The 27,451-nt window shown below is 46.2% G+C and overlaps 4 protein-coding genes across 11 annotated transcripts in view; 2 read left to right on the plus strand and 2 right to left on the minus strand.

Moving 5' to 3' along the window:
• hivep2a (HIVEP zinc finger 2a) overlaps positions 1-9,950 on the minus strand; it is a 50,556-nt gene extending 40,606 nt beyond the window's left edge. For 2 of the 4 annotated variants that reach the window (XM_058067058.2, XM_058067066.2), the window contains exons 1-2: positions 9,647-9,950; positions 2,855-2,908 (exon numbers count right to left, since the gene is read on the minus strand). The gene's annotated coding sequence lies outside the window, so the exon portion shown is untranslated. The remainder of the gene's footprint in view (positions 1-2,854; positions 2,909-9,646) is intronic. The other 2 variants (XM_058067072.2, XM_058067081.2) reach the window with 1 other exon arrangement.
• A 5,659-nt stretch (positions 9,951-15,609) lies between these two features.
• Positions 15,610-20,592, plus strand: aig1 (androgen-induced 1 (H. sapiens)). The gene is made up of 6 exons (XM_058082031.2): positions 15,610-15,943; positions 17,361-17,516; positions 17,638-17,739; positions 18,988-19,103; positions 19,183-19,349; positions 19,415-20,592. Exons 1-6 carry the CDS (start codon positions 15,803-15,805, stop codon positions 19,432-19,434), a joined length of 702 nt encoding a protein of 233 aa, XP_057938014.1. The 5' UTR covers positions 15,610-15,802; the 3' UTR covers positions 19,435-20,592.
• On the minus strand, positions 19,933-22,240 carry adat2 (adenosine deaminase tRNA specific 2). 3 transcript variants are annotated; one of them, XM_078794608.1, is made up of 6 exons: positions 21,999-22,240; positions 21,771-21,875; positions 21,624-21,705; positions 21,374-21,522; positions 21,239-21,311; positions 19,933-21,149 (listed from the first exon to the last, which is right to left on the minus strand). In XM_078794608.1, exons 1-6 carry the CDS (start codon positions 22,080-22,082, stop codon positions 21,121-21,123), a joined length of 522 nt encoding a protein of 173 aa, XP_078650734.1. In that variant the 5' UTR covers positions 22,083-22,240; the 3' UTR covers positions 19,933-21,120. The 3 variants fall into 3 exon arrangements, with proteins under 3 accessions (XP_078650734.1, XP_057938026.2, XP_057938021.2); XM_058082043.2 differs by having other exon boundaries at positions 21,239-21,301; positions 21,374-21,480; positions 21,555-21,705; XM_058082038.2 differs by having other exon boundaries at positions 21,374-21,480; positions 21,555-21,705; positions 21,999-22,239.
• A 190-nt stretch (positions 22,241-22,430) lies between these two features.
• On the plus strand, positions 22,431-27,364 carry pex3 (peroxisomal biogenesis factor 3). Of its 3 annotated transcripts, none has more exons than XM_078794609.1 (12): positions 22,431-22,688; positions 23,078-23,209; positions 23,293-23,374; positions 23,481-23,524; positions 23,596-23,717; positions 23,789-23,855; positions 23,929-23,983; positions 25,292-25,430; positions 25,502-25,572; positions 25,653-25,775; positions 25,847-25,958; positions 26,038-27,364. In XM_078794609.1, the coding sequence occupies exons 1-12, from the start codon at positions 22,616-22,618 to the stop codon at positions 26,119-26,121; spliced, it is 1,104 nt and encodes a 367-aa protein (XP_078650735.1). In that variant the 5' UTR covers positions 22,431-22,615; the 3' UTR covers positions 26,122-27,364. The 3 variants fall into 3 exon arrangements, with proteins under 3 accessions (XP_078650735.1, XP_057937992.2, XP_078650736.1); XM_058082009.2 differs by having other exon boundaries at positions 22,439-22,688; positions 25,862-25,958; XM_078794610.1 differs by having other exon boundaries at positions 22,451-22,569.
• The last annotated feature ends 87 nt before the right edge of the window (positions 27,365-27,451 follow it).

Genomic DNA, 27,451 nt, shown 5'->3' on the forward strand with positions numbered 1-27,451 from the left:
CTCCGAAAAGGTCAAAAGTATCAGCGAAGACAAACACTGACAGAGGATCAAACAAAGAGCTTTGTCAAACAAGACCTGCCGCCTTTCATTCCGCGTCATGTGACTTTTCACATGACTGCCAGCCCCACAGGGATTGCAAAGCAGGAAACATCCAAAGGCAACCACGCCCCCTCCGACGGAAAATTCCAACATCGTTTCAATGGACTTTTTCTACCTACGTGTAAATCATTTAGTACATTATTTACAAAAGGGCTCACTCCGTTCATGCTGTTCTTCTATGGAACAAAGGAGCCAAGAGTGAACAGAGTGAACCCTCTTCCTTCCTGTTTGGAGAAGCGACAGACAAAATGATCGAGTTCATTTTCAGTTATTGCGTGATGAATAAATGTATTTATGTATTCATGGTCCATGTAGCGACTATATACGCTCTAGCATAATTCAGCCGGAGGAATGCGACCTCAAACACGGCCTGTGTGGCTGCAGTTTGACTCTGGAACGGATCATTCTAACAATCCTATATACTGACATGATTTTCCCCTCGGGAAAAGTTCCCAAACTGATGTTGACCAGCGTCCTGGATTGTGTTCAAGCACTGAGATTTCCCGATAGAGACATTTTCAACAGGGCTAGGTGGCTAATGCTCGCTTGTTTGCATAAAGCACACATTCAAATTGTCTGTTCATGTGTCAAATATATCTCAACAAGCTGTTCCGGGATGTTCACACTTCCCGTATATGAGGCTGTCCATGTACAAAGGAGAGACACACACACACACACGCACACTAGCACACACCTGGCGCTAACATGCATTAAACATGCATGGGCAGTGTAAATATGGAGTCACACATTCAACCACTTGGACACAGCATTTCACACTTGCGCTCGCTCACACTCGCTCAAATATATGCACACAAACACACACACACACACGCACATGCACGCAGGGCCGTGTAGGAAGTGTAGGAAGCTGCAGAAGCAACAAAGCTGTCATTTGCATGCTGAACGACACGGAAGTGATAGGTTCCGTGTCGCACTAAAGCATACACACAAGTTTTCATGTGATTTGAATGCGCAAACAAAGCGTTCGGTGGGCACGAGGCTGCGTGGAGGAAACGGGAAGCGGAAAAATTGCAGTCGTCCGGGCAACAGTCGTGTGCCATGCTACTATTCAAATGTGTTATCTCATTGGAGAGCTCACATACACACACACACACACAAAAAGTGTACATGGAAAAAAAAAAACCTTCCTCTCTGTGTAATTCTGTCAAGAACACAGCTTGCATCCGTTAGCGAGCTGGCATCACCATGGCAACAAAATATACACTTCATCTTCACCTCGTGCCTTATTCTACCCACTTTCTTTATTTAATCAGACTATTGTGTGTGTGTGTGTGTGTGTGTGTGTGTGTGTGTGTTTCACTCACTTCCTGAATGCCTCAGCCAATCAGGGAGTTTGGATAAATGTGGTCACTTAACTGCTTTTTTTTCTTGCATGTACCAACTCTGTGGTTACCATGGCGCCCCCATCCAGATCCTCTCCTGCATGTCTTCATGCATTTCGTACTTTTTCATCTTCTTTGGTGCAAGGTGGCACATCGCTTTTTGTCCATTTCACTGCGGACTCTTGCTGCGTCTTAGTTGGTGCACTTATGTACTAACACTTAGTCTTTTGAGTGCAGAAGCGCCTTCACGCTGACAAGTATACGCGGTAGAATTCAGTACACGGTCAGTGTTCAGTACACAGATGCTGAAGGTGGAGGGCCCAAGTCGAAATAATGGAAATAAAATTATTTTTTAAAATAGTCCAGTGGAAAGCATGGTTAGCATGTTTTCAGTTCATGTTGGAAATTTGCGCCTAAATATTGCGTATTTTGCGTATATTCCCCAGCTGCCTTGTCATGTAATTAATACACTGTATGAGTCCAGCTGTGCCATTAATAATGTCCACATTAGCAGCCTATTAGCTTAGCTACTACATGAAGTTCTTTGCTAAGTAACACAGTTATACCACAAGTCTCTGCTTTTCTTTCCTTCACGGCAGCAAAAGAAGCCACAGTGGAGCCAAAGAAAGCTGCAAGAGCCAGCATTTTGATAAAGAAGGTCTTGCTGCCACGTCAGCGTCTTTGTCAACAATCACACCTTCACACCATTTATCCTTTCATTCATTATTTACTGTACACGCTTTTCAAAGTAAAAAAAATCGCTTCACAATGACGTCAACCCATTATTACCCATATTCCACACTAGTGGTGGTAATCTACATCTGTAGACACAGCTGCCCTGGGGTAGTCTGGCCTCTCACCACCACCACCAAACATTAATTCACATTCAGAAGAATGTGTGGGCAGCACTGGGGGCACGGTGGCGCCCAGGGGCACACCAACGGTGACTGGGTGGAGGGAAAGAGTCTTAATATTTAAGCCGTAATGTCATGGAAACAACCAAAACATATCCAAAATCGGTGAGAATTTAGCATAAAAAGGAGAGAAAAAGGTAAACATTGTGATGGTCATTTCCGATAATTGTACAACGACAGTAAAGGATTTGGGACAGCATCACATGATCATCATTACACAAGTACACAGCGTACAGGGTATACTTATTGAAGTGCACCAAATGAAGTACTATGTTAGAGACCCAGCATATCTCTTCTGCCATTCTCTTGATGTGTCAGTCACATGTCACATGACAAAGTCGTCAATCATTCCAATGCAAGCACACAGGAAACCTCAAGCTCAAAGTTGATCCCAGTTGTCTTTGCACAGATCGCCTGTCAATCACAGCTAGCTAGGCCCGACATGCGACCGACACATCACACACACAAATACACACACATAGACACACATAGTATTACCTGGTGGTGGTACTGTGGTCCAGCCCAGTAAACCCACAAAGTGGTTGCTAGAACCTGGGGGGGCAGAGGGAACATCATGAGGATGGACTTTAGCAGACATATTTATACTGTACTGTACTGTACTGTACTGTGGGGGGGGGTGCAAGTACGGGACAAAGAGATGTACAGTATACTGCAGTGTTGACAACTGAGGTTTTTTCTGTGTTTTGCTAGCTGAGAATTAGACAGTGAATTTGATGTGGAGTATTTTTACTTCCTGCACGGTGACATTCTGATCCTGCCCTCACGCTTCTAAAAAAACGTTATCTTCATCTTCCTCACGCGCCTGACAAACACGAACAAACAAAGACGACACATCCCGTCAGTTTCATGTTGCTTTTTGTCGTTTTGTCTCCTTCTTCGGGTGCGTCTTAAACCCGCTGGGCTTTCTCGTCAGCGCTCGCCGTCGCTTTTAATCTCCTGGTACTTTTAAAGCCGGGCGTTATCATCACTGCAAATATGCAGATAAGTCACCGTAAGGGGGAAGCATCACGGGGTGGCCCCCTAAAACCTCAAATGTTGGAGTACAAACATTAGAAAGAGCCGGTGTACCTAATGCTGTGTCCAGTGAGTGCATGAGGACATTGGGAGCAGACATGCTGCAACGCTGATGTAACAGCAGCGTCGTAGGCAATAATGCATGAAGAGTTGAACTCCAAGCTGGCGAGAAAGTAGGCCAGTTTGGGGAACGCTGCCTCTGCCCCCCCAGCATTTATTTAAACACAACAAGGTGTCATGGGACCAGTTATAAATAGATCGTCTGTGCATATTAAGACTTTCTTTTTTCATTTTTAGCGCCTGTAAAGAGTCTTTGTGGCGCTTCGGACTGCCAGCAACGTCCGACGGACAAAGACGACCACTTCAGGATGATCTCGAACAAGGGTGTCTAAAGTCCGGCACGGGGGCCGTTTGAAGGCCGCGGCTTGTTTGTTATCGTACCCCTACACATTGTAAATAGAAAATTCAACAAGAAAAGGGGCGGCACGGTGGTCTAGTGGTTAGCTTACAGGTAGGAGACCAGGGTTCAATTCCACCCTCGGCCATCTCTGTGTGGAGTTTGCATGTCCTCCCCGTGCATGCGTGGGTTTTCTCCGGGTACTCCGGTTTCCTCCCACATTCTAAAACATGCTAGGTTAATTGGCCACTCCAAATTGTCCATAGGTATGAATGTGAGTGTGAATGGTTGTTTGTCTATATGTGCCCTGTGATAGGCTGGCCACCAGTCCAGGGAGTACCCCACCTCTGGCCCGAAGACAGCTGGGATAGCCTTCCAGCACCCCTCGCGACCCTTGTGAGGATAAGCAGTAGAAAATGGATGAATGAATGAATGAGTTCTCCTCCTATTTTGTGTGGAAGTGGTAACTTTTCGGCTTCTTATTTTGTCTTTCCCCACCCTCGGCAATCTCTGTGTGGAGTTTGCATGTTCTCCCCGTGCATGCGTGGGTTTTCTCCGGGTACTCCGGTTTCCTCCCACATTCCAAAAACATGCTAGGTTAATTGGCCACTCCAAATTGTCCATAGGTATGAATGTTAGTGTGAATGGTTGTTTGTCTATATGTGCCCTGTGATTGACTGGCCACCCGTCCAGGGTGGACCCCGCCTCACGCTCGAAGACAGCTGGGATAGGCTCCAGCAACCCCCGCAACCCTTGTGGGGAAAAGCGGTAGAAAATGAATGAATGAATGAATGAACAAGAAAAAGCTAAAATTCTCGGTAACAATAACACTGGTAGTAATATTCACTGATAAATAGGCGGGGCGTGAGAGGCAGGGAGTACGTTCACTGTTACTGCAGACCTGCCAACGTGTACAAATTCACCAAACTCTTGAATATGCTTGTATGCAGCAACAATTCATCCATCTATTCCCTGTAACGCTGATCCCAGCCTATCCCAGCTGACATCTGGCGAGAGGCGGGGTACACCCTGGACTGGTGGCCAGCCAATCACAGGGCACATATAGACAAACAACACTTTCATTTCCTCCTCTTGACAGTTGTATGAGTTTGTGTTACTTTCCATCATAGCTTGTTCTGTGGCCCAATTAGTGCCCTTGCATCCCGACACTTAGTAAGTACGATGAGAAGTACAATGCATCCCCACACAGTATTCCCCCGCCAAATATAGGTCATTTTTCTCGCATAAAAAACATCTCATCAAGGATGAGTGGATAAAAATGTATGAATATGTGCTAATACTAGTCAAATGTATTGCAGACATGAACCACTGTTAAAGTATTATTAAACGTTTATGTCTTTATGCTTCACTGATAATGTTTTTTGGAGATGTGGTACTTTGTTCAAGGTACAATAAGATATGTCTTTATTAGTCCCACCAGGGGAAATTCCAACAAATGACAACACTTCTTCTACAATGGAATAATTACAACAGCCACTTTTACGGCAAATTAAATTGGCCGAAATTGGAGGAGAACATCAACATCAAGCTAACAGGGATGTTCACCCCAAATAGTCACCATCTTGGCTACGCAACAGAAGGGGAGGGACTACTGAACAAAACTTCTGCCTCATTTGAATCAGGGAATAAACACATTCGTAATGAGTGTTGATGGAGGAACAAAGATGGCAGATATTTTATGGGGCGATCCAAATGTTGGCGATTAAAGAGGAGTGAAGTGTGCTTGTTGAAGTGTACTGACGGAAGTATTCCATTGAGCCTTTGCCTTTGGTCCTCCTCCCTCCTACGGTGATGCTGTCCTCCACCGTCACGCTTCCTGGTCTCCTCATGCACTCGAGCATCTCATTGCTGTTTGTGTGCGTCTTAATAATTCAGCCCGCACGCAGCGGCTCGTTCTCAGGTTCCTCTTCAGCTCCCCGGCTCAGCTCGCTTACACGCCGGACAAGCTTTGCAGTCGTATTGACGGGCGGCGAGATGAGTTACACTCGGCCCATTGTGGCGCTCGGAACCGCTGCTCGGAAATTCTTTAGTCTCGCAAGGAGGCTCTCTTTGTGCGCAGCATTGTGTTACTGCGCTGCGAGGTGCACGACTTTGTGTGCTCGGGCGCTCTACACAATGTGTCAGTCCACCTCTGAAAGCTAATGGATCATTTACACTGACCAGCACTTCATTAAGTACACAATCTGATCACATCCAATACAAGAACTGCATTAAACATCAGCCTTTACAACTAAATGCTAACTTCCTTAGCTTAGCAAAGATCATTCCAACATGGCCGAGGGCCGGTACCACCAGGACGTACAAACAGCAGACCCTTCAGAACGGGGCGATCGAACTCATGAATATTACTTGATATATACTGTGGCAAACTCGAGTCCCACAAGAGATGGTCAGAGCCACTTTTCATTGCTGGAAAGAAGAGGTTATCTAAGGTTACTTAGACAATAGACAATACAAGCTTGTCACCGAGTGGAATGAACAGACGGATCACGAGACGGAACTACAATCACTGCGCCAGTACTAATATGACAGCACACCGCGTAGCAGGTAAGCAAACACACGGGCGACTACTACTACTACTACTACTACTACTACTACTACTACAGGGAATCCTACACAGCAACTATGTTAACTCTAAACATGCAACTCTGGCAACCTTTTACCAAACAAATGCTGCAAGGCATGCTGGGAAGCCGACAGCAGACAAGAAAGACTATGTTCTGAAGAACTGAACTGCTTTTAATAAAAACAGTTGTACTTTTTTGGAGTACTTGAAACCAGACGTTGGCAGTAAGTCTGTATTTTGGAAGTTTCAAGTTTTTAGTCTCACGTCTCGAGTCAAGTCTCAAGTCAAGACAAGTCATACGCTTGAAACGTTTGTGTACTTGCAAGTCATAAATCACATAAATCACAGCCATTTTAACAATGTCACAACATCTATTACATTTGACAAATGCAATTTCAATTGTTGGATTTTTTTTCTCGCATAAAAAACATCTCATCAAGGATGAGTGGATAAAAATGTATGAATATGTGCTAATACGAGTCAAATGTACAGCCGACATGAACCACTGTTAAACTATTATTAAATGTTTATGTCTTTATGCTTCACTGATAATGTTTTTTGGTAACGAGTGTTTGCCCCAAATAGTCACCATCTTGGCTACGTAGCAGAAGGGGAGGGACTACCAAACAAACATTGTATCAGTTGTACTTTTTCGGAGTACTTGAAACCAGACGTTGGCAGTAAGTCCGTATTTTGGAAGTTTCAAGTTTTTAGTCTCACGTCTCGAGTCAGGTCTCATGTCAAGTCAAGTCATGCGCTTGAAACGTTTGTGTCCTTTCAAGTCATAAATCACAGTTAAAACGCCATTTTAACAATGTCACAACATCTATTACATTTGACAAATGCAATTTCAATTGTTGGATTTTTTTTAAATATGTGACAAGACTTAGTCACAGAAAAGGAGTGAATTCAAGTTTGAGTCAGCACAGGAATGTCATCCTCACATTGCTGGTTCTTCTCAACCCTGATTGGAGGTTAACAGATGCCTTGAATGAGGCAACGGGAAAATATGTTGGAAATGACATCATAGTATTCATAAAGACATACTGCAATAACAATCGCTGAGTTCAATACTTTTAATGAAAAATGTCAAGTCAAGTCCTGAGTCACTGATGTTAAACTCCGAGTCATCATAATGGCGTGTGTGACTCAAGTCCAAGTTCCATGACTCGAGTCCACACCACCGCTTGAAACCCTCCGACGGCCCCAAGGTAGGTTGAGGGTACGACCGCTGCTCCACACATACGAGCAACATTTTCAGGTCAAAAACAGATGCAGCAGACATCGTCACAGCACCTGCCTGACGCCAGCTCAAACACAGCAGATGGCTCGTGCGCTCTCTCCCACGTGCACGACGCCAGCAGCGCCGTAATGGCTGCCTCCTTACGAGGCCATCAGCGACTTTTACTGAGAAGCAAGCCTTCATTTGTGGTTCTTCTGTTTTTGACTGGCTCCACGTCCAAACCTCGCTTCCATTTTCGCCACTCTTCATTGTTTGGCTTTACTGCGTCAACGCTCGTTAAAAATCGGTGGCGACACGCAGCACGTGCAGATGTGACTTACTTCGAAATCGTGCCTGTGAGATTTCTCATCGCATTGATCATTTTCTCTGGAAAAAAGTCCTTATCAGGGCTGGGCCATAAATCCTCCCCCGTGTTTGCAGAGTGAAATCATACAGCTATGCTATGTATATTTACACTCTTTCAACATACATTTGCACTTTTGTCACAAAGATATCTTCTATTTGTTTATCCTGCAGCTTGTTGGTGCTGGTACTTTTATTTTCACACAGTTGAATGGCTCGTGAAGACGTACCGGACAGCTCAATTCTTCTATTCATTCATTTTCTACCGCTTATCCTCACGAGGGTCGCGGGGGTGCTGGAGCCTATCCCAGCTGTCTTCGGGCGAGAGGCGGGGTCCATGAAAACTCAGAGGGTGGGATTGAACTCGGGTCTCCTAGCTGTGAGATCTGCGCGCCAACCACTCCATCGCCGTTTAGCCCCAATTATTCTATTTACATTTTTAATTCTCTCACATTTTTGGACGCTAACTACATCCACATTTCTCAACTGATTCAAATCATTCCGACATCAAAATGTTAGCTCCTCCAGGACACGTTCCGAGAAATACCCACATCTTCTCCAATTCCACATTTTCCGCAACAACATTCCCATTGAAAATGAATGGACAATTCGGAAGAGTTCCACATTTCCAAAGCATTTCAACATGGAAACATTCACTTCCATACTACAGAACTTGTGGGGCTGCCAGGGCTCGAACCTGCGTCCCCAGATCTCCACTGAGAGTTGGGCAGCGCTAGCAAAAAGGCTAAAATCCCTGGGTTAGTGTCCCCAAAGTCAGCATGTTCACTAAAACTACTGATGTGTACTTTAGAATGTATGTTGATTAGGTCGTGATTGTCATCCGCAGTGTCCTTCAGCGCCATGCTGCACACAGTAGGCCTTGGCCATGACCTTTAACCTCTGACCCTTGCTGCACAGTCAGCGGTGGGGGGGGGGGCATCACAAGATTATGACGCGCAGTCTGCAATACAAGAGGGAAGTAAGGCTGACGAGTGAGCCGTGTTGCAGCTTTAGAAGCTCCACGGAGGGACACACCGGTCGTGTGTCGAAGTCTCCCCGGCCGGGGCCCTCCTCTAGACGGCAACACGTCATGGAACATTCCCGGAACCAGCCAGCGCACCACCCACCATCGCTCGCTCTCTCTCATGCAGACACACACACAAACAGAGGAAACAAACGGTGCACATAAAGTCACAGCGTTTGTACGACGTGGTGGACACACTAACACGAATAAAGTGGATCCCGCTAGTTAGGTTGCACTAACAAGGAAGCAGCGGCGTGACATAATCACTTTCAAAAAGCTCAAACTGACAGCAATAAGCCCACAAAGTGACCCGAATGACAGCAGGTGAACGAGCCCACGGAAGTGTAAGCGTGTGTCTGCGTGTGTTTGTGTGCGTGTAAGCGTGCGTGCGTGTCGCTGCTCAAGCCGCTCCCAGCATGAGGACTCACGGCTTGACTTCCAGCCGCAGCCCGCCGCCACCTCCATGTCTCCCGGCCTGGCAGCAGCCAGCTCGGCCGTGCAAATTCCTCAGGGTGTTACGCAACCCTGGTAATCTGCATGCAAGGCGACGCGTGCCCGGGGTATTCCCCAGCATCGCCGTGCCCTCGCCGGCTCCGAACACAAGACCGCGACCGCAAAGCAGCCACCCCAGCACGGAGCCCTCCTCCCCGGCCGGCTCTTACCTGCCGTCCGCCGAATGACAACAAGCTTCCCCGGTGACAGGAGATCCGATCCGGTTCCAGGAGAGTTTGACACCGCTCGGGTCGCCGGTCCGGATCCAGAGGACGGCGGCTGGGAATCCACGAAAGAGTTGCGAGCGAGACGGAGGGAAAAGTTGCGCGTAAAAATGGAAGGAATCCTTTCCGACCGGATTTCTGGTGCCGGAGCTCCTCCGCTGCAGTCGGCAGCACAGCGAATGTGAGCGTGTGTGTGTGTGAGGGTGAGATCCGGAGACACGCACACACACACACGCACGCACGCACACGCACTCACACGGGGGGTTATTCCGAGCGACGCTTCCCAGAATAGAAGCAGCGAGGAGAGGCACTGAGAGATAGACAGTCAGTGTGCGTGTACGTGCGTGTGCGTGTGTGTGTGTGTGTGTGTGTGTGTGTGTGTGTGTGTGACGTCGTCGGATCCCCCAGCGCGCAACCAGGGCAGAGGGAGGGGAGGAGAGGAGGAACACTGGCCGAGGTCGAAGCTCTGTCTGCCGGCTTAGAGAGAGCAGGATTCCCCGTCACCTCTGGAACGACCTGTCTGTCTGACTGCACAGTTGCATGGCTGTCTGTCTGACTGACTGTTTCCTGTCCATGCTACACCATCTAATGGAACATTACAGCCTTTGCTAAGATGTTCATTTTCAATTTATTACCGTATTATTTATTCCAGTTTACTGAGGGCTGTTTGGAATATTTTGGTTAGCTACACACAAGGTCATGTGTCTGACTTCCTGTTCCTGTTCTCTATCTGAAGTCCAGAATCCTGCAAACGTCAAGTATCAAACTATAAGGAAAGTGCATCAGAACATTCCTATAGCTCATATCTCTTAAAGGGGTCTTCAAGGGGGTCCGGAGATGAGCCACTGGGGATTTCAAGTTCTACGAGGTGGAGGCTACCAGAAGTATGCCGTCTGGTATGTGGGGTGGAGGGCCTGCCCGTGTTTAAGGACCACGGCGGATGGAGCGTGGAGCAGGAGGGGCTCTGTTAGCGACTGTGGAGCACGGAGATCTATGACAGGCGTCACTTCATGACGCTTCCTATTCAAGATAGATTTATATCATAATATGAATCCAATAAAAACATGAGAAAATGCCCAAGGACGGTAACCTTGTCATTTATAGGTTAGGTAGATGCTGTGTGTGTGTGTGTGTGTGTTAGTCCTGGCCAGCTATAAGTGGATTAACGTCTGCTTTCGCCTATAAGAGGCTCATCAGTGCGTGACCTCGTCAGCGGTGATGCCGTGGCAACGGAGCACCATGGCGACCGCGGCCTGCAGCAGCCTGTGATGAGGTCATTTGCATATTTGCTTTCCCGACGCAGGAAGGTGCACGCACTCAAACACATGTACATATATGGAGAGGATGTAAAGTCCCCCCAAAAAACATGCACTCTTAAAGAAAAGAAAAAGATGAGCGTTGTTGCGCAACCCGACATCGGTTTTGCCACCTTGGCGCTACAATTAGCTTGCCGTGACGCTCATGAGGTTTCTTGTAGGTGTGTTTCATGGTGACATTGCATTACAGACACCACGGTAGGAGTCATTTGGTACATTTGGTACATTTGGTACATTTCAACCAATCCATTGTATGCTGAGCCATCTGAACAAAACACCATCTTAGCTTAGCGTTATAGCTGACAGGGCAAATTAGTGTAATATCTCATTAATGATTCATTCATTCATTTTCTACCGCTTTTTCCTCACGAGGGTCGCGGGGGTGCTGGAGCCTATCCCAGCTGTCTTCGGGCGAGAGGCGGGGTACACCCTGGACTGGTCGCCAGCCAATCACAGGGCACATATAGACAAACAACCATTCACACTCACATTCATACCTATGTCGCCAATTAACCTAGCATGTTTTTGGAAACCGGAGTACCCGGAGAAAACCCACAGGGAGACTCTGCAAACTCTACACAGAGATGGCCGAGGGTGGGAATTGAACCCTGGTCTCCTAGCTGTGAGGTCTGCGCGCTAACCACTAGACCGCCGTGCCGCCCATTAATGATTCATTCATTGTATTTTTACAACATGCAGAGGCCCACTAAAAAATAGTTGTACTTCATCCTGGTACCCAACAGTAGCACATTGTAGATGAGACACAAATGAAAAATGGAGATTTGAGTTTTATCGTTGATGGCATCAGTGGAAGCGGAATGTCTTTGAACATTTGCAATGTCTCTATCCTGGCTGCTCAGTACAATGTGGCTGTGTTGACAAGAAAGAGAACACGTTTTAGTATTTTTAGGGTTCACCATTAAGTTAACTTATTATTACACTTGCATGGCAGCTAAAGCCTGGTTTGCACACTTGATCTGCATTAATTCATTGATACTGTGTACCTTTCATTCATTCGTTTTCTACCGCTTATCCTCATGAGGGTCGCGGGGGTGCTCGAGCCTATCCCAACTGTCTTTGGGCGAGAGGCGGGGTACACCCTGGACTGGTGGCCAGCAAATCGCAGGGCACATATAGACAAACAACCATTCACACTAACATTCATACCTATGGACAATTTGGAGTCGCCAATTAACCTAGCATGTTTTTGGAATGGGGGGGGAAACCCACGCATGCACAGGTAGAACATGCAAACTCCACACAGAGATGGCCGAGGGTGGAATCGAACTCGGGTCTCCTAACTGCGTGGCCTGCGCGCTAACCACTGTGTACCTTTTTACCCCAAATAAAAACCCCTCAGGGTGTGTTTGCGTACAAACACGGTGACAAGTGTCAAGGTGCAGATTATGAAATGGAGTTGGAGGTGAAGATGGGTGTGGTCAGAGATGTTCCTGTCGGCCTCCAGAGTGGAGGTCGTTGTTGATGTTGTTGGTGGGCCAGACCACGCGTGACCGAGTTTCTCTGAATGGACGACTTCAACATCTGTACTGGAAATTTGGATGACGGTAATCGGAGCACATGCCGCACACACACACACACACACATACATATATATAACACACACACACATTTGTTGCCAAGTCTCTCTCATCGTGCCGTGTGCCTTCAGTCCCAGAGCATGAGTCATGTATCGTTGGCCTCATATGACTGCAGCTTCAATCCCCTTTCATTGTCTGCCTCCACCGTTGACTTGGAAGGAAGACAAGCGTGAAGCAGGAACTTGCTGAGCTGTTACGGTAAGTTTACACGAAAGCGTCACCCAGTCGGCAAATTGACTTCTAAGAAGAGCCAAAGCTTTAAAAAAGATGTATGCATGGAGAAGCCTCGACAGAGCACACAAGCCATCTGACTTTGCTAACAAGACTGGTGGACCACCTTCCTAATTTCATCATCTCGAATAAAGTTAAAAAAAATGTATTTCCTTCATGTGACATTATGACTACCTCGCCCTCTAAAAAACTTGTAATCCCGTTTTGTAATAATAGCTGCCTGACATGATGTGCTTTTCTTTTTAGCATGACTCATGCTAAAAAGAAAAGGGAAACAAATATGTGTTCATGTTTCACATAAGGAATGTGGATGATGGGCAAAAACCCCAAAAAGTGGTTGAACAAGCATATACAGTTTATCTGTATGCTTGCAGTATGTGTTACAAACTACAAAACAACTGTATTGTCTCAATGGTATTATTTTTACAATATGCTGAGACCAATGAAAATCAAGCTGCAGGCCGAAAATAGCCCCCACGCCACACTTAGGGCACCCCTGACATTACAAATAAAGTTTCCTCCTCCAAAAAGCAGTACACATAAAATTGCGTGGGAAAAATCCAAACATGTCGTCACTCCAAAGGCGTTAAAAGTCAGATAAGGAACAAGTGCACACACAGCCGCTCGCCCGAGGCTCCTGTCCCTGAACGCAATGCCATGCAAGACGAAGCTCTGCTGTGACAGCTAACTGATTAATAATGCTTAGTCACACACACACACAGAGACTACAAAGACTGCTCCCCTTCCTACCACACCTTCTGCAATTTCCCACAGATTACCAGTGGGCCGGTTTCCTTGGTTAACATACTTACACATTCACACATTACATAATGTCTTTCCATGCACTAATCCCTCTCACTGTGTCTTTGCACTTGCCTTGCATAAACCACACACGCACCAATGCAACAAGGTGTGGCGTGGCTGTTACATAACATCTGGAGGCTAAAGGTCAAACTACCTGTCACATAAAAAAGGACATCTTCAATGAGGCAACACAGTAAACGCGGTATGGGGATAAACAGCACCCCTTACAGGCCAGTGGCCTTGCAACCTCACACAATAATCTCTGTATAAGCTACATTTACACAGCTGTAAAATATATAAAGCGAATTAAAATAACGTTGCAAAAGGTATATTAAACATCTGTATATGTAAAACTACACAAAGACTTCTGTAGAACTGTAATATAAACTGGCCGTGAGTCAGAGTGAACGTTTTATGACTGCATTGTAATAACTAGCTTTAATGTAATTGTAGTGACGGTGATTTTTGTTCCTGGTATTTTGGCGCCCCCTGGAGGCCACTGAGCTTAGTGTCCGCCTATGTTGCCTAATGGTCTCTGCTTTAGTGGAACAGTGTGTCTTTTTAATAGGGTAAGCTACAATATTTATAGGTTTAGTACTTAATAAACCTGCTGTTTATTTGAATACGCCCTGTTCGTGGTAAAGGATAATACAATTAAACAAATTATTTACTTAAATCCTGATTGCATACATCCTTTCTGGAGGACTTTCCACTCTGGAACATTTTGGGGAGAGAGCGAGGAGACTGTGTGTGTGTGTGTGTGTGTGTGTGTGTGTGTGTGTGTGAGAGAGAGAGAGAGAGAGAGAGAGAGAGAGAGAGAGAGAGAGAGAGAGAGAGAGAGAGAGAGAGAGAGAGAGAGAGAGAGAGAGAGAGAGAGAGAGAGAGAGAGAGAGAGAGAGAGAGAGAGAGAGAGAGAGAGAGAGAGAGAGAGAGAGAGAGAGAGAGAGAGAGAGAGAGAGAGAGAGAGAGAGAGAGAGAGAGAGAGAGAGAGAGAGAGAGAGAGAGAGAGAGAGAGAGAGAGAGAGAGAGAGAGAGAGAGAGAGAGAGAGAGAGAGAGAGAGAGAGAGAGAGAGAGAGAGAGAGAGAGAGGAGAGAGTGAGAGAGAGAGAGAGAGAGAGAAATTGACTTCCTGGTAGGGCAGACTTATTTCCACAATGGGAAACTTCCAGACTTGCACACAAATCACATCCAGCTTCTCCCAGGATTCTCTGTTATTTTAGGAGAACGTCCAGTCCAATCACTGTGGTATGTTTTCCACTAAAGGCTTCCAAACCCCAAATAATCGACTTCACCATCTCTCCCCTTCACTGTGTTTTTAAATAAAGTTGTTTTGAAGTCTCAGTTCCTCTCCTTCTCTATGAGAGGCTCGAATCTCCGTGCTCTTTGTTGTCATTATACGCGCGCACAATAGCATTATGACATCATTGCTGGTCAAATAAGCCACTTTAATGAAATAGAAATGTTATTTGGTGAAGAAGTGTCCCGGAGGTTTCTGTCTCCGAGGACGCTGTTCTCTTCTTCTTCTCTTCTGTCGACTGCAATATGGCTTCCATTTGACTTCCCGAGGGAAGTTACAGCCTGCTGTGTCGGATGAGCCCCTGGAAGTCTCGGGTTTTGGTTCCGCCCCACCGTGTCCACAAATGTCAACATTTGGACCCACACACATTTCAACTCTAATGGACTGACAGGGGCCAGTTAACAATTGGCCACTCCAAAGCAAGAACTGTGCTGATTTTAGACAATGTTTTGGGGGTAGCTAAACGGCTGCTGATAGATAGCTTAATGTTTATGTATGTGTATTCTTAATGATTAGTACTATTTGTAGAGAGGAGCTCCCCCACCAGCATGATCAGCCCCATCATCATCATCGTCATCGTCGTCACAACACGGAAGATAAAAGAACATCAAACAGGGCTCCTTGTTTACGCATGCGCAGTGGTGCTAGGTGGCTCAATTCAGCTAGAACGCACGGCTCGTCATTACAACCGGCACACAGGGGGGCAGGAGACAGGGTGGGGCACGGGATCGTCAAAGACAAGCAAGGAGACAGTCATCCGACGTAGTCCTCTTTGTGTAAAAAAGCAGAATCAGACACAGAGAGCAGCAGAAAAACGACAAAAGCAGCTGAAATTGAGGGCTAAAAGGGGAACATCATGGCGCTCATTCCCTCTCAGGTTCTTCGTATCGCCATCCTTCTGTCCTACTTCTCCATCCTCTGCCACTACAAGGCTCTGGACATGCCGGCTCACCAAACCTATGGAGGCAGCTGGAAGTTTCTGACCTTCATCGACCTGGTGAGGCTCGGCTCAGACGACAAAAGGCGATGCGATAGCTTAATGTGGCTATCTTGTAATCCTTTACTTTGTTCCGTTTTAGTCGATGAAAGTTATGTTTGTGTCTCCCTTACTTCTTCGCCTTGTTCGCAAATGGCCAAAGGAGCTTTTTCGTAGGTACCTTAGACCGCGTTGGGGGTGCTGGTCAGCCGAACCCCAGCAGGTGTTGTGGGGCAGAATGTCACCAACGCGCCGCCCACTCGGCTCTGACCCCACAGAAAGCGTTAGCTAGCTTAGCATGTCAGTCCCGCTTCGTCTTCTCCCTCGTGCATCACTGTGATCCATATACTGTATGCTATAGCTAGCGCCATATACTGTATGCTATAGCTAGCTCCATATACTGTATGCTATAGCTAGCTCCATATACTGTATGCTATAGCTAGCTCCATATACTGTATGCTATAGCTAGCTCCATATACTGTATGCTATAACTAGTTCAATATACTGTATGCTATAGCTAGCTCTATATACTGTATGCTATAGCTAGTCAGTGGAACAGTAGTAGGTGTCAACATTAAATTAGATAAATGTACAATTTACAAATGTTGTACAATTAGATTTTGCAATCAACACGCCCTATTAGATGGACAAGAGTGTGCATTCACGGGACAGCAAACACAATCAGCACAAAGACAACACATCAACAAAACTATTGTTTTCGATCTTCACCGCCTTCCATGACTTAATGCTGACAGTGGCGCAGAGATTTTCTGAAGTTACTTTTCACACATTTTTCTTTTAGTGCCATATTTGCTACATGAGCTCCTTGTTCTTGATGATGTGTTAATGATCGTTTAACAGGCCCTGAGGCGCACAACACACTTGGGACGTCTGGAGCCTTCACATATTTCAACAACATAAAATCCACCTTTGGTACACTTGCACAATCTAATGAGATCCAACAGTGTAACTCTTGCATCAACCTTGATCTCATTACATTGTGCACCTAATGAAGTGGCCAGTCAGTGTTTGTGCTGCAGATCCGCTTGCTTCAGAACTGTATGGAGTGTTTGTGCTGCAGATCCGCTTGCTTCCGAACTGTATGGATCGTTTGCGTTGAAGGATGGAGTAACTCCTCACGCTCTGAACGCTCACTGAAATTCATCATTTGTGTAGCGGGCAAGCTTCACATAGGACATACACCTATTGCTATTCCAGGATTTGATAACACACTTCATCTGTGGATGCGGCTGGAACATTGCAGCCTTTGCAAGACATGTGACACTCCCAGTGGGAGTAGGCAAGTGCATCCCCTGCATCCCCTGCATCCCATCCCAGAATAATGATAGCAAAGCTATCGCTTCTGCATGTACAGTCGAATGTTTGTTATTGTGCTTGTATGATGCTGACGGCTGTCTGCAATATTTTGCTTGTGCAGGTGATCCAGGCGGTGTTTTTCTCCTTGTGTGTGCTGATTGACATCTCCAGTTTGTTGACGAAAGGAGGAGATAACGGTGAGCAGGAGAGGCAGTTAAGGAAGCTGATTGGCCTCAGGGATTGGTTGATGGCCGTCCTGGCGTTTCCCGTTGGAGCGGTGAGCTCATGGATGCACACAAACACACAGAACAGAACAGCTTGGGAAAGGATCTCTTGTGAATTGTTTTTATTGTCATCTTCTTTATCTTCTGTCTTTTGGTCCCAATCTGTGCCTTCAGTTTGTGGTGTTCACCTTCTGGAGTCTCTACCTGTACGACCGAGAACTAATCTACCCCAAGCTACTCGACAACTTCGTCCCTCAGTGGCTCAACCATGGCATGGTGAGTGCCTCCGTTGCTGGGGGCAACAGACCTGCCAATAAAACCCCTGCTTTCCCAAAGCTATATGACTAGACCAGCGCCACCTACTGACGCCACCGGCAGACATACACACGCTGATGTTTACACAACACCCCCAACTGCGCATCAAAAAGCTGCAGAAAGCTTCAGTCTGCTGACTTCCTGTTAGCAGAACACTGAGGGCAGACAGCCTGTGCATGTTTCCTCACTGAGGGACGAATAAAGGCATATCTTAATCTTAATGTGCACGTGCGTGTGTGCCTGCCTGCTCTCCAGAGGTGATGCAACAAGTGGTTGCTATGGCGCTCTCGCCAAGGACCAAAACAATCAGAACACCGCCAACCTGCAAGCGTGTGTAAATATTCCATGGTATTGATGTTGAGTGTTTGTACTGGCTGCCGTGGCAACCACCTGATTATTCCCATTGGAGGAAGGATGGGCTGCGTGATGTCACAGAGAGGAACGCAATACTTCAACATGGAAAAAAACTGTTTGAACCGTTGTGCTTAATTTTTTCGGCACCTTTTGTCTTGTTAATCCTTGAAAGGAGCGAAATGTCCTCACTGCCGGGCGTGAGATGATGTCAGCGCTCGTTAAAGCAACCTCATTCCAGACCGAATGGTTAGGTCGGGTATCCAGACTTCCACCAGGGGTCACATGCAGAAACAATGAAGTCCACTTTATTTGACTTTCTTTACCTTTTGTTTCATTACATACATATATATAGAAACGTTCAGATGAATCAGCCAATCATAACGTACGTTGCTAACACAATGGATCCACACCTGCAAAATGCAGAGCGACAAGCTGCAACACGTCGATGAAATAAGTAAACATGGCAGAAAGCCAACAAGAGGAGCTGATAAAAAGTGGAGAGTAGAGTGTGCATGGCAGGGGTGTCCAAACTGCAGCCTGGGCTCACTTTGTGGGCCACGGCTGTTTTTTTTTTTATTATTAACCCGCAGCACATTCTGTAAAACGGCAAAAAAGAGAGACAAAAACATGGCTGCCTGGGCCAAGCCGCAGACCTCAAGTGGGGGGGCAGGCAGGGGGAGTGGTGATGAAGGTGAGGGAGGGGCAACGGGCAGAAAGATCTGGAAGTCCACACGTGCTGAAAGTGTGCTGCGTGGGGGGCGATGGGGGTGTACAGTATAATGATGTCAGGGAAAGCTAGCATTTAATCTCAATCATCTCAACCTTCACTTATTGGCCAACCTTTTGCTCCTCCAGCATACTACAGTGCTGCCCTTCATCATCATCGAGATGCGGACCACCCACCATCGCTACCCGGGCAGGTCATGTGGTCTTGCGGCCGTGGGCTGCTTCGGCGTGGGCTACATCCTCTGGTAGGACCATCGCTTCACATGTCGAATGTTCCTTTGCATGCGCTCTGCCAGTTCTGCTGAAGCCGTGGTTCCCGTGCAGGACTTGCTGGGTCCACCATGTGACGGGCGTTTGGGTCTACCCTGTCTTGGAGCACATCACGCCGCTGGCCCGCGTCCTCTTCTTCAGTGTCCTCACTGCCGTTATTTGCGTCTTCTACGTCCTCGGAGAGATCCTCAACAGCTACGTCTGGTCCCAGCCGCACACGGGTACGCACACTCACACGCCTGCATGGACGGGAAGTCCCCCTAAAACCTACTTCTTTCCCTCCCAGAAAAGGTCAAAGGTGAGTGAACCTTCTGGAGTGCGGGTGGGCATCGCAGTAGGGCTCTGCAGCACATGTGGGGACGGGTCAAGCCCCGCCCACCTGGACAGCACAAGGACACCCTCTGTGGATTTGCAAGATGCTGTTACCTTTCACCTTTTTCCACAAACGTGAGGGACATGTCAACAAACTAAATGGTGGCGGACATTTGCCTTTTCTCTTCTTAACGTGCAATAGACATGTCTCAAATGGAATACTTCCATCAGTACCCTTGGGTAAGTATACTGTGTACACAGTGTACACTGTGGACGTAGTTCCTGAGTGTGAGATTTGCTGTCCCGAATCCATGACTGTCATTGCACACTGATGGGAAGTGGCCATCGGAATGCTTTGGTTTGTCTTGAGTGCATACATGTACAATTGTGTACTTAACACTTAGTCTTTTCAGTGCATAAATGCATTCACACTTAAGTACGCAAAATGCAGTATGAGGGGGAAAGTTCAAAAGTAGGAGGGACCCTATGTGATTTAATTTTTTTTCACAAGTCCCCGAATTTCTGGCAGCACTCCTCCCTGATTGTCAGGACACAGATGGTGCACTCAAAATACTCAAATTGCAGCGATAGACCCTTGGCACCCTCAGTAGTCGCCATCTTGTCTGGGTAACGCAAGGGGAGGGACTAACTGGACTGGTTTCAATTCACACTAAAATGTGAACTAGGTATGCAGTCTACACGGTACACTCGTTTCCATTTGAGACACAGCCTTTGTCTGTGGCACTCGCTTCTTTACCAGATACCTTCTTGGTTTTACTCAACTTCAGGGAAGGTCTTAGGTCAAAGTTCACTAGTAAGAAGGTCAAATTTGCGACAAACCACATTGAGTCATACGTCACATTATTGACCTGGATGAGGGATTTTCAAATGTCATTATTGCTTCTACTAGTATTCTTGTGATTATTCCTCATGTGATGCTGCACAGACTTGAATGTTACAAACTTTGTTTAAAGTGACAACACAAGGAATGACAAGGAAACAAACATGATGATGAACTCTGCACATTAACAATATTTATCTGATCACAACTGGTCAGCTTTTGATATTTATGGAGGCTTTTACCAAACGGGTCAACATTAACTTTCTTGGAACAATACACTGGTAAATAAAGTTGCTTTGTGTTAAGTTGAAGTCAGCCGCGGTCTTTGGATCCTTCCTGTCTGTACTCAGTTAGCTGCTTTACTTTCCTGTTCTCTCGCCTTTACGCGGTGTGCATCTTACATTCTGAAATCAACACTGTTAATTAGCACTTTGCAGCTTGTGTGTATGTGTTCATTGGCACGTCTCCACCTCCGCTCTGAGGTGACATATTCAAACACTCCAATATTCCGCTCTGCATAAATTAACATTTTCCTGCTGTGAGCAGAGGGGCATTTCACCTCAGCCTTTTGTTGGGTGTCCAAATGTCACATACATGTTCATGACATTAAAAAAATATTTCAATAAATGTCCATCAAAACAACGTCTATCAAATATTTCATATTATATTACTATCATTACATTTCATCAAGATGCTCGAGAAGGAATATTTTCAACAAAAGAAAAACGCTCATCTGCAGCTCCCCCTGCTGGAAGCTCCATGAATGACCACGTCAGTGTGCAGTCAGCTTCTCCATATGTCCACACATGGAGAAAAAGATATTTACATTAAAATCCGGCTCACTCCTTTCTGGTTTTGGGATTAGGGGCTGAAACAGACAAAAGAAAATACATTACCTCAAAATGTTGGTGGCGTTATACACACAAGTACAAAAGTGTGGAGGTGTTCTGCCATCACCATTTGGGTTCTGCTGCTTGTAGAACATCTTCAACATCTCCACAGCTTCTTCTGCTCTGTGGCCTGCAACACACTGTTCACACATGTGGGTATAAACTTGAATTAGAGATGTGAGACACACACACACACACACACCATGAAGGATGTTCCAGTCTGAGGCAGGTCTGCAGAGGAGATATCCAGGACTGAAGCGCAGCCTCCAAAGCGCTCGTTCCTGCAGCCATACACCACCATGGGAACGTCTGCAGGAGGGTCAAAGAAGACTGATGGCGCTGTGCAGGTGTCTGGGAGCATCAGGAATGATCCACAAGCATACTCATGAGACGTAGAGCAGCAGCACACATGATGCACGGCTCCACGGTGACGTACAACACGGTCTGCTCACACACACTCCTCATGTTCTGGTTCTTATGGCCACACCAGTCCAGCACCTGATCCAGGGCCACCATCTCTGCATGGCGAGTTGCCTAAACACACTTATTAGTCACAAAGAGCTTGGATGGGGTGGGTTTAGACTTATTTCTCCTCTTACGTTTTTGGTCTCGTTGACCTCGTTCCTTCCCTTCCCCACCACTTCATCCTTGTAGACCATCAAACATCCAACTGGAACTTCTCCATTGTCCAGGGCCTCCTTAGCCTGCACACAAACATCACAAATACATTCACTACATAACGCTCGCCATACAACCAAAGTCAATGCAGTCTTGATTATTTAGCTTAATGTATAAACTACATTTAGCAGATTTAAGTCATGCCTGACCATCTCAAAAGCACTCCCCATCCACTTTTTAATGTCCTCGTCAGTCGGACGAAAAAAAGCTTTACGGTCGTCGTCTGTGTCCATGGCAACCTCGCTACAGGAGACTAATCAACCGCATAGTATTCGTAAAGTTTAATGTAAAAATGTGAAAGTCGCTAATATATTACTCGTTATGCTAGTTCTAATCTGTAATTGTAGGGGAAGATAATATCCGACGGACCTGTATCCGGTTATCTAACCGGATGTTCCCCTCGCGATAGGCCCCCGCTGCCCTTGCGCTGACAATGTAGTTCAGAAAATGGATGGATGGATGTTCTTCATGTTGTACAATGCATTTACATTTTGTTGCCGTGTAGTATTTAAATCCAAACATTCACCACACAATGAATTCTGATTTATTTAGTGGTGGGTTTGTGGCTTTTGTTTTGAAAATGCCTACCGGAACCCTTGCTGTACATATTGCTGGTCTTGAGTGACATGCTTTTGACAGCTAGCACGGTGGCAGGGATTAGCTAATGACTTCAAACTATTGAGCAGACATGTTTGTGACAAACTTGGCTCAAAGATAAATGTACGGACTAATTTTTTTCCGCTGATACATTCCTCGCTGTCCGAGGATGTTCTCGTCTGTCTGGAATTTTGTGAAGCGTCACAAAAGGAAATTTATTGTAACCGGAGCTGTAGTTGGAGGTAGCTGTTAGCTTGTCTGCTGATGCTAGTAGACTATGGAATAAGTTCACATTATTTTGTGGTTTCATTGCCTCCTAATTGCGGTTTGAAAAATACATCCAAATAGTGTTTGTTGTTGTAGAGTGTAGCCTATAACAGTGTGTTTTTCCTGAACTAAATGTAGACCATGTTATCGAGATCTTTAAATTGTCTAAAAATCGAATGAACTTTGGTAAAGTACAGTGGTTGTAAGAACTACTGGATAGCATGGTTTATAACATAGACAGATTATAACATTATAACTCCTGTACAGTATTGTTTTTTTATCATGAAGTAGCTGATAATTGTAAGAAATATTACTTTGAAGTTGCCAATTAAAGCTAACTTCCACTATTTTCTTCCTTTACCAGGTGTGTACTTCCTGGGTAAATATGCCCAGGCAAAGATCCGAGAGCTCCAAGAGAAGGAGGCAACCGAGTACATCGCTCTAGCCAGACGTCAGTTCCACTTTGAGAGCAACCAGAGGACATGCAACATGACGGGTGAGGCCTCCACCTGTTGTCACGGTGGTCCATGTTTAATTGTGAAAGTAATGAAAATAGACGTGGTCACTGATGTGTTACAGTCGTTTCCATGTTGCCTCCTCTGAGAGAAGCCATCATCAACCAGCTCAACTCTGAAAGTCTCACATCCATCCTGAAGACCAGGTGAGTTCCTCTGGTTCCATCTCAGTGATGGAACACGGTCTTGCAAACAATTGACGGCGATGGAGACACAGTAGAAATGTCCACGTGTCCTGTGTCTCCCTCACAGACCGTCCAATAAAGTGGAGATCTGGGAAGACTTAAAAATCATGAGTGAGTTTCCTGTTCTCCCATCTCATGTTCTGTCTTCACGTCCCTGATGGCTGCGTCTTCATCTTGCGCAGGCTTCACCCGCACCATCGTGGCCGTGTACAGCACCTGCATGCTGGTGGTTCTGCTGAGGGTCCAGCTCAACATCATCGGAGGTTACCTGTACCTGGACAACTCTGTGGGCAAGCCCCCGTCGGTGAGAAGCGTGCTCGGAGCCTCCTGGAAGCACCGCTGGTGCATGAATGTGTTTGTGTCTGTGCTTGTCAGTCTCCTCAGGCTCCTGCGGAAGTCCAGCAGCAGTACTTGTCCAGCATCCAACATCTCCTTGGAGACGGTATGACACGGCCACCTTGATAAGCTTTCTTGTTTCTCACTTATTTTTGAGTGATGTCTCTCTGCCTTCTCAGGCTTGACGCAGCTGATAACCGTAGTCAAGAAAGCTGTGCAGAACTCTCTGGAAGGGTAGGAACAAAAACTCGTAACCACTTACTGCTATGACAACTCTATAAGATGGGAGGAAAGTGAAAAGATTTCGAGCATAAAGTCGTGATTACAAGGAGACTATTTACAAGACGAAAGTTGAAATGGGGTAAAATAATAATTTTACGAGATTGAATGTAAATATAGACCCGGGTTCAATTCTACCCTCGGCCATCTCTGTGTGGAGTTTGCGTGTTCTCCCCATGCATGCGTGGGTTTTCTCCGGGTACTCCGGTTTCTTCCCACATTCCAAAAACATGCTAGGTTAATTGGCCACTCCAAATTGTCCATAGGTATGAATGTGAGTGTGAATGGTTGTTTGTCTATATGTGCCCTGTGATTGGCTGGCCACCAGTCCAGGGTGTACCCCACCTCTCGCCAAAAGACAGCTGGGATAGGCTCCAGCACCCCCCACGACCCTCATGAGGAAAAGCGGTAGAAAATGAATGAATGAATGTAAATATAGACTCGGGTTCAATTCCACCCTCGGCCAACTCTGTGTGGAGTTTGCATGTTCTCCCCGTGCATGCGTGGGTTTTCTCCGGGTACTCCGGTTTCCTCCCACATTCCAAAAACATGCTAGGTTAATTGGCCACTCCAAATTGTCCATAGTTATGAATGTGAGTGTGAATGGTTGTTTGTCTATATGTGCCCTGTGATTGGCTGGCCACCAGTCCACGGTGTACCCCGCCTCTTGCCCGAAGACAGATGGGATAGGCTCCAGCACCCCCCACGACCCTTGTGAGGATAAGTGGTAGAAAATGAATGAATGAATTAAGAGGAAAAATCTGTATGAGAAGTCGCAATTTTACAATAATGAACTTAATAATATGAGGGGAAATAATGTTGTCGTGTAGAGTTTAAATAGTAAAAAAAAATCACAAAGTCATATGACAAGTGTTTAGTAGCTACTGGCAGCTCACGATCCACTGGCTGGAGACCCCTGACTTACTTTGGATGAAAGAGTAGGCACTCCAACCTCATTATCTGAAACTTTGGCATGGATCAACACTAGAATACAACATTCTAACTACATTTTTTGGTCAGAAAAGTGGAAAAAGCACAATAGGTCCCCATTTAAGAATAAGTATGTCATTGATTAATATTGACATTTCTTTAATCCGAAACATTTAAGTGTGACTAAGATGCAAAAAAAGAAATCTGGAGTGGGCTCAGGCATGTCGGATTGTTGATTGGTTGAAAGAGTCCAAAGCCATGCCTCTACTCCAAGCTGCGTTTCATCCAAGCCACCACGGCATTAGAAGCTTGAACCCATTGTGCTGTGTTCAGGGTGTCCTTGAAGCAAAGTCTCAGTCTGTTGGAGTTGGAGCAGCAGTTCTGTTGGATCCGAGCAGAGGTGGAGGCCGCTTCTGAGCGACCGCTGTCTTGGTACATGATGGCAGACGACGAAAACGCACTCTCCGACCAGGTCAGCACTCACACACATGCATGCATCCGAACATAACAATGGCATCTTTTAACCTCGTGCGTGTTGCGCAGGCGTGCGGTCTGACTGAGAACGACATCCTGACCATCCGCCTGTTAAACGAGACCAGAGACATGTTGGACAGGTCAGCCATGTTGAGCCCCTCCCCCAACCCAGATCCCGTGTTTTCTCCGCGCTAACATCTTCCTTGTATTGCGGCTCCAGTCCAGACTTCAGCGTTGTTTTAAACGCCTGCCTGCAGCGGGGCTTCTCTCGTCTCCTTGACAACCTGGCCGAGTTCTTCCGCCTGCCCCCCGGTGACTCCGCCTCCAGCTGCGGCCCTGACAGGTGAGCAGCTAGCGCTTTAGTCGGTATGTATGTTTGCATTAAGCAGTGTATTATGCAAGTGTGCATTAAAGTGTACGCGTCTGCAGTCTGTCTGCTGTCAGTCTTCCGCTGGCAAAGATCATTCCCATCATCAACGGTCAGATCAACACCATCTGCAGCGAGACGCCAGGTCACTTTGTTCAGGTAGGAATGGCGTTTATCATCTTTAGCATCTTTAGCATCCTTAGCCACGTAGACAAAGACGGATGCCGTTGTCTTTCAGGACCTGCTGATGAACGACCGCGTGAAGGAGTTTGCCGCCAACGTCTACGAGAGCTTCAGCACGCCGCAGGAGTTGCAGAAGTAGACGGAAAGAAAACTGTTCTTACTACAATTCCTGTGCTGTACTCGGACGGGAGCAAAGTGAACCGGGCGGTGTGTTTTTATTGCCCCACACGCAGAGGCGGGAGGTAAGTGGGACGCTCAGCCGCCATCGTGTTGACTTTTCCCGGACACCGATTCCCAACACGGACAAGCAGGAAGACCAATGAAGCCAGTTAAAACAACTGGAACAAGCACATGCATGCATGCGTACGTCACGTACGCGTCCACATGCACGCGTCCACGTGCACGCGTACATCACATCATCTGATCCTTGTTAACGAGCACAGACCTCCACATCAATCACTTTTTAACAGCGCTAATAAAGTGAAACATGTTAAACAGCAGTTGTCATGTTACCTTTACACTGCTGATAATTGTCTAATCTGGTTTGGATCTGAATCATACCAGCTCCTCACCCCACAACATGTTTTTCTCCAAATCAGATCTGATTTTTTTTTTTTATATAGTGAAATATGATTTTCTAAAATACATTAAAGCTATCTTTTCTTCGTTTTAATTTCTTTTACTTGTGGAACAGTAATAGTAATGAAAATCCAAGTTTATGCGTCTCCAAAGTAGATACATATGTATAAAACAAAACAAACAAGACGCCATGGTGGTGATGGATTTAAACATGACGTTCTCCTTGTTGTCCAGCAGGCGTCGCACATTCACTGGCCTAACCCGTCCTCCTCCTTATGACGCTTGAAAGTAGAAAAGAAATCCCCACAAGTCCTATTAATCAATTAGATGAGTCAAATCTCACTTTATCTCCTTTGACTTTTCATCTCAAACATTCCCCGAGACGGTTTCTGCTGACGTCATCTAGTCCGGCTCTCGTTCTAATTGTGTCAGCTGACTGGGAAAGTTGCAGAGGTCCATCATGTTCCATGTGTGGCCTCATAAAACACCTTTTGGTGGTTCTCTTTTACTTCCTTTGGGTCTCAAATATTCGATAATAAGAATGTGTGGCTGCGCTTTGACATCGGGGGGCGCTGCTGTGTCAATAGATTGTATGTGTGGCGACGCATGGCGAAAATGCTGACTCAGGGTGACGTCACAAGCAGACGCTTGTTCTATCCATGTGACAAAATGGAAATATGTTATATGCCCTAATTAAAGTCAGTCTGTGTGGAAATCTTTTTTTTTTTACTTGATGGAAAATACAACCCCTGCACCTTATTTCCACACAATTTGCGCTTTACATGACGTCATCATCAATTAAATGCTTAGCTATGACAACGGCGGGCACGTGGTCGTCTGTCAGTCACCTCATCAAATATTCCATTTGACACTTTTTCTATTCAGGAAAT

Source organism: Doryrhamphus excisus, linkage group LG11 (assembly GCF_037039965.1).
Source record: "Doryrhamphus excisus strain RoL-2023G ecotype Guam linkage group LG11, RoL_Dexc_Guam_v1.1, whole genome shotgun sequence".
NCBI lineage: Eukaryota > Metazoa > Chordata > Actinopteri > Syngnathiformes > Syngnathidae > Doryrhamphus > Doryrhamphus excisus.

What these genes read in the sequence shown, in the direction of transcription:
- aig1 (XM_058082031.2), top strand. Translation starts at nt 15,803, where the DNA reads ATGGCGCTCATTCCCTCTCAGGTTCTTCGTATCGCCATCCTTCTGTCC. An exon ending in TGGCGTTTCCCGTTGGAGCG is followed by an intron (nt 17,517 to 17,637) that starts GTGAGCTCATGG and finishes CTGTGCCTTCAG; the next exon opens with TTTGTGGTGTTCACCTTCTG. An exon ending in CTGGTCCCAGCCGCACACGG is followed by an intron (nt 19,350 to 19,414) that starts GTACGCACACTC and finishes TTTCCCTCCCAG; the next exon opens with AAAAGGTCAAAGGTGAGTGA.
- adat2 (XM_058082038.2), bottom strand. Translation starts at nt 22,082, where the DNA reads ATGGACACAGACGACGACCGTAAAGCTTTTTTTCGTCCGACTGACGAG. An exon ending in TGGGGAGTGCTTTTGAGATG is followed by an intron (nt 21,876 to 21,998) that starts GTCAGGCATGAC and finishes GTTTGTGTGCAG; the next exon opens with GCTAAGGAGGCCCTGGACAA. An exon ending in TGCTGCTCTACGTCTCATGA is followed by an intron (nt 21,481 to 21,554) that starts GTATGCTTGTGG and finishes ACCCTCCTGCAG; the next exon opens with ACGTTCCCATGGTGGTGTAT.
- pex3 (XM_078794609.1), top strand. Translation starts at nt 22,616, where the DNA reads ATGTTCTCGTCTGTCTGGAATTTTGTGAAGCGTCACAAAAGGAAATTT. An exon ending in AACCGGAGCTGTAGTTGGAG is followed by an intron (nt 22,689 to 23,077) that starts GTAGCTGTTAGC and finishes TTCCTTTACCAG; the next exon opens with GTGTGTACTTCCTGGGTAAA. An exon ending in CCAACATCTCCTTGGAGACG is followed by an intron (nt 23,856 to 23,928) that starts GTATGACACGGC and finishes CTGCCTTCTCAG; the next exon opens with GCTTGACGCAGCTGATAACC.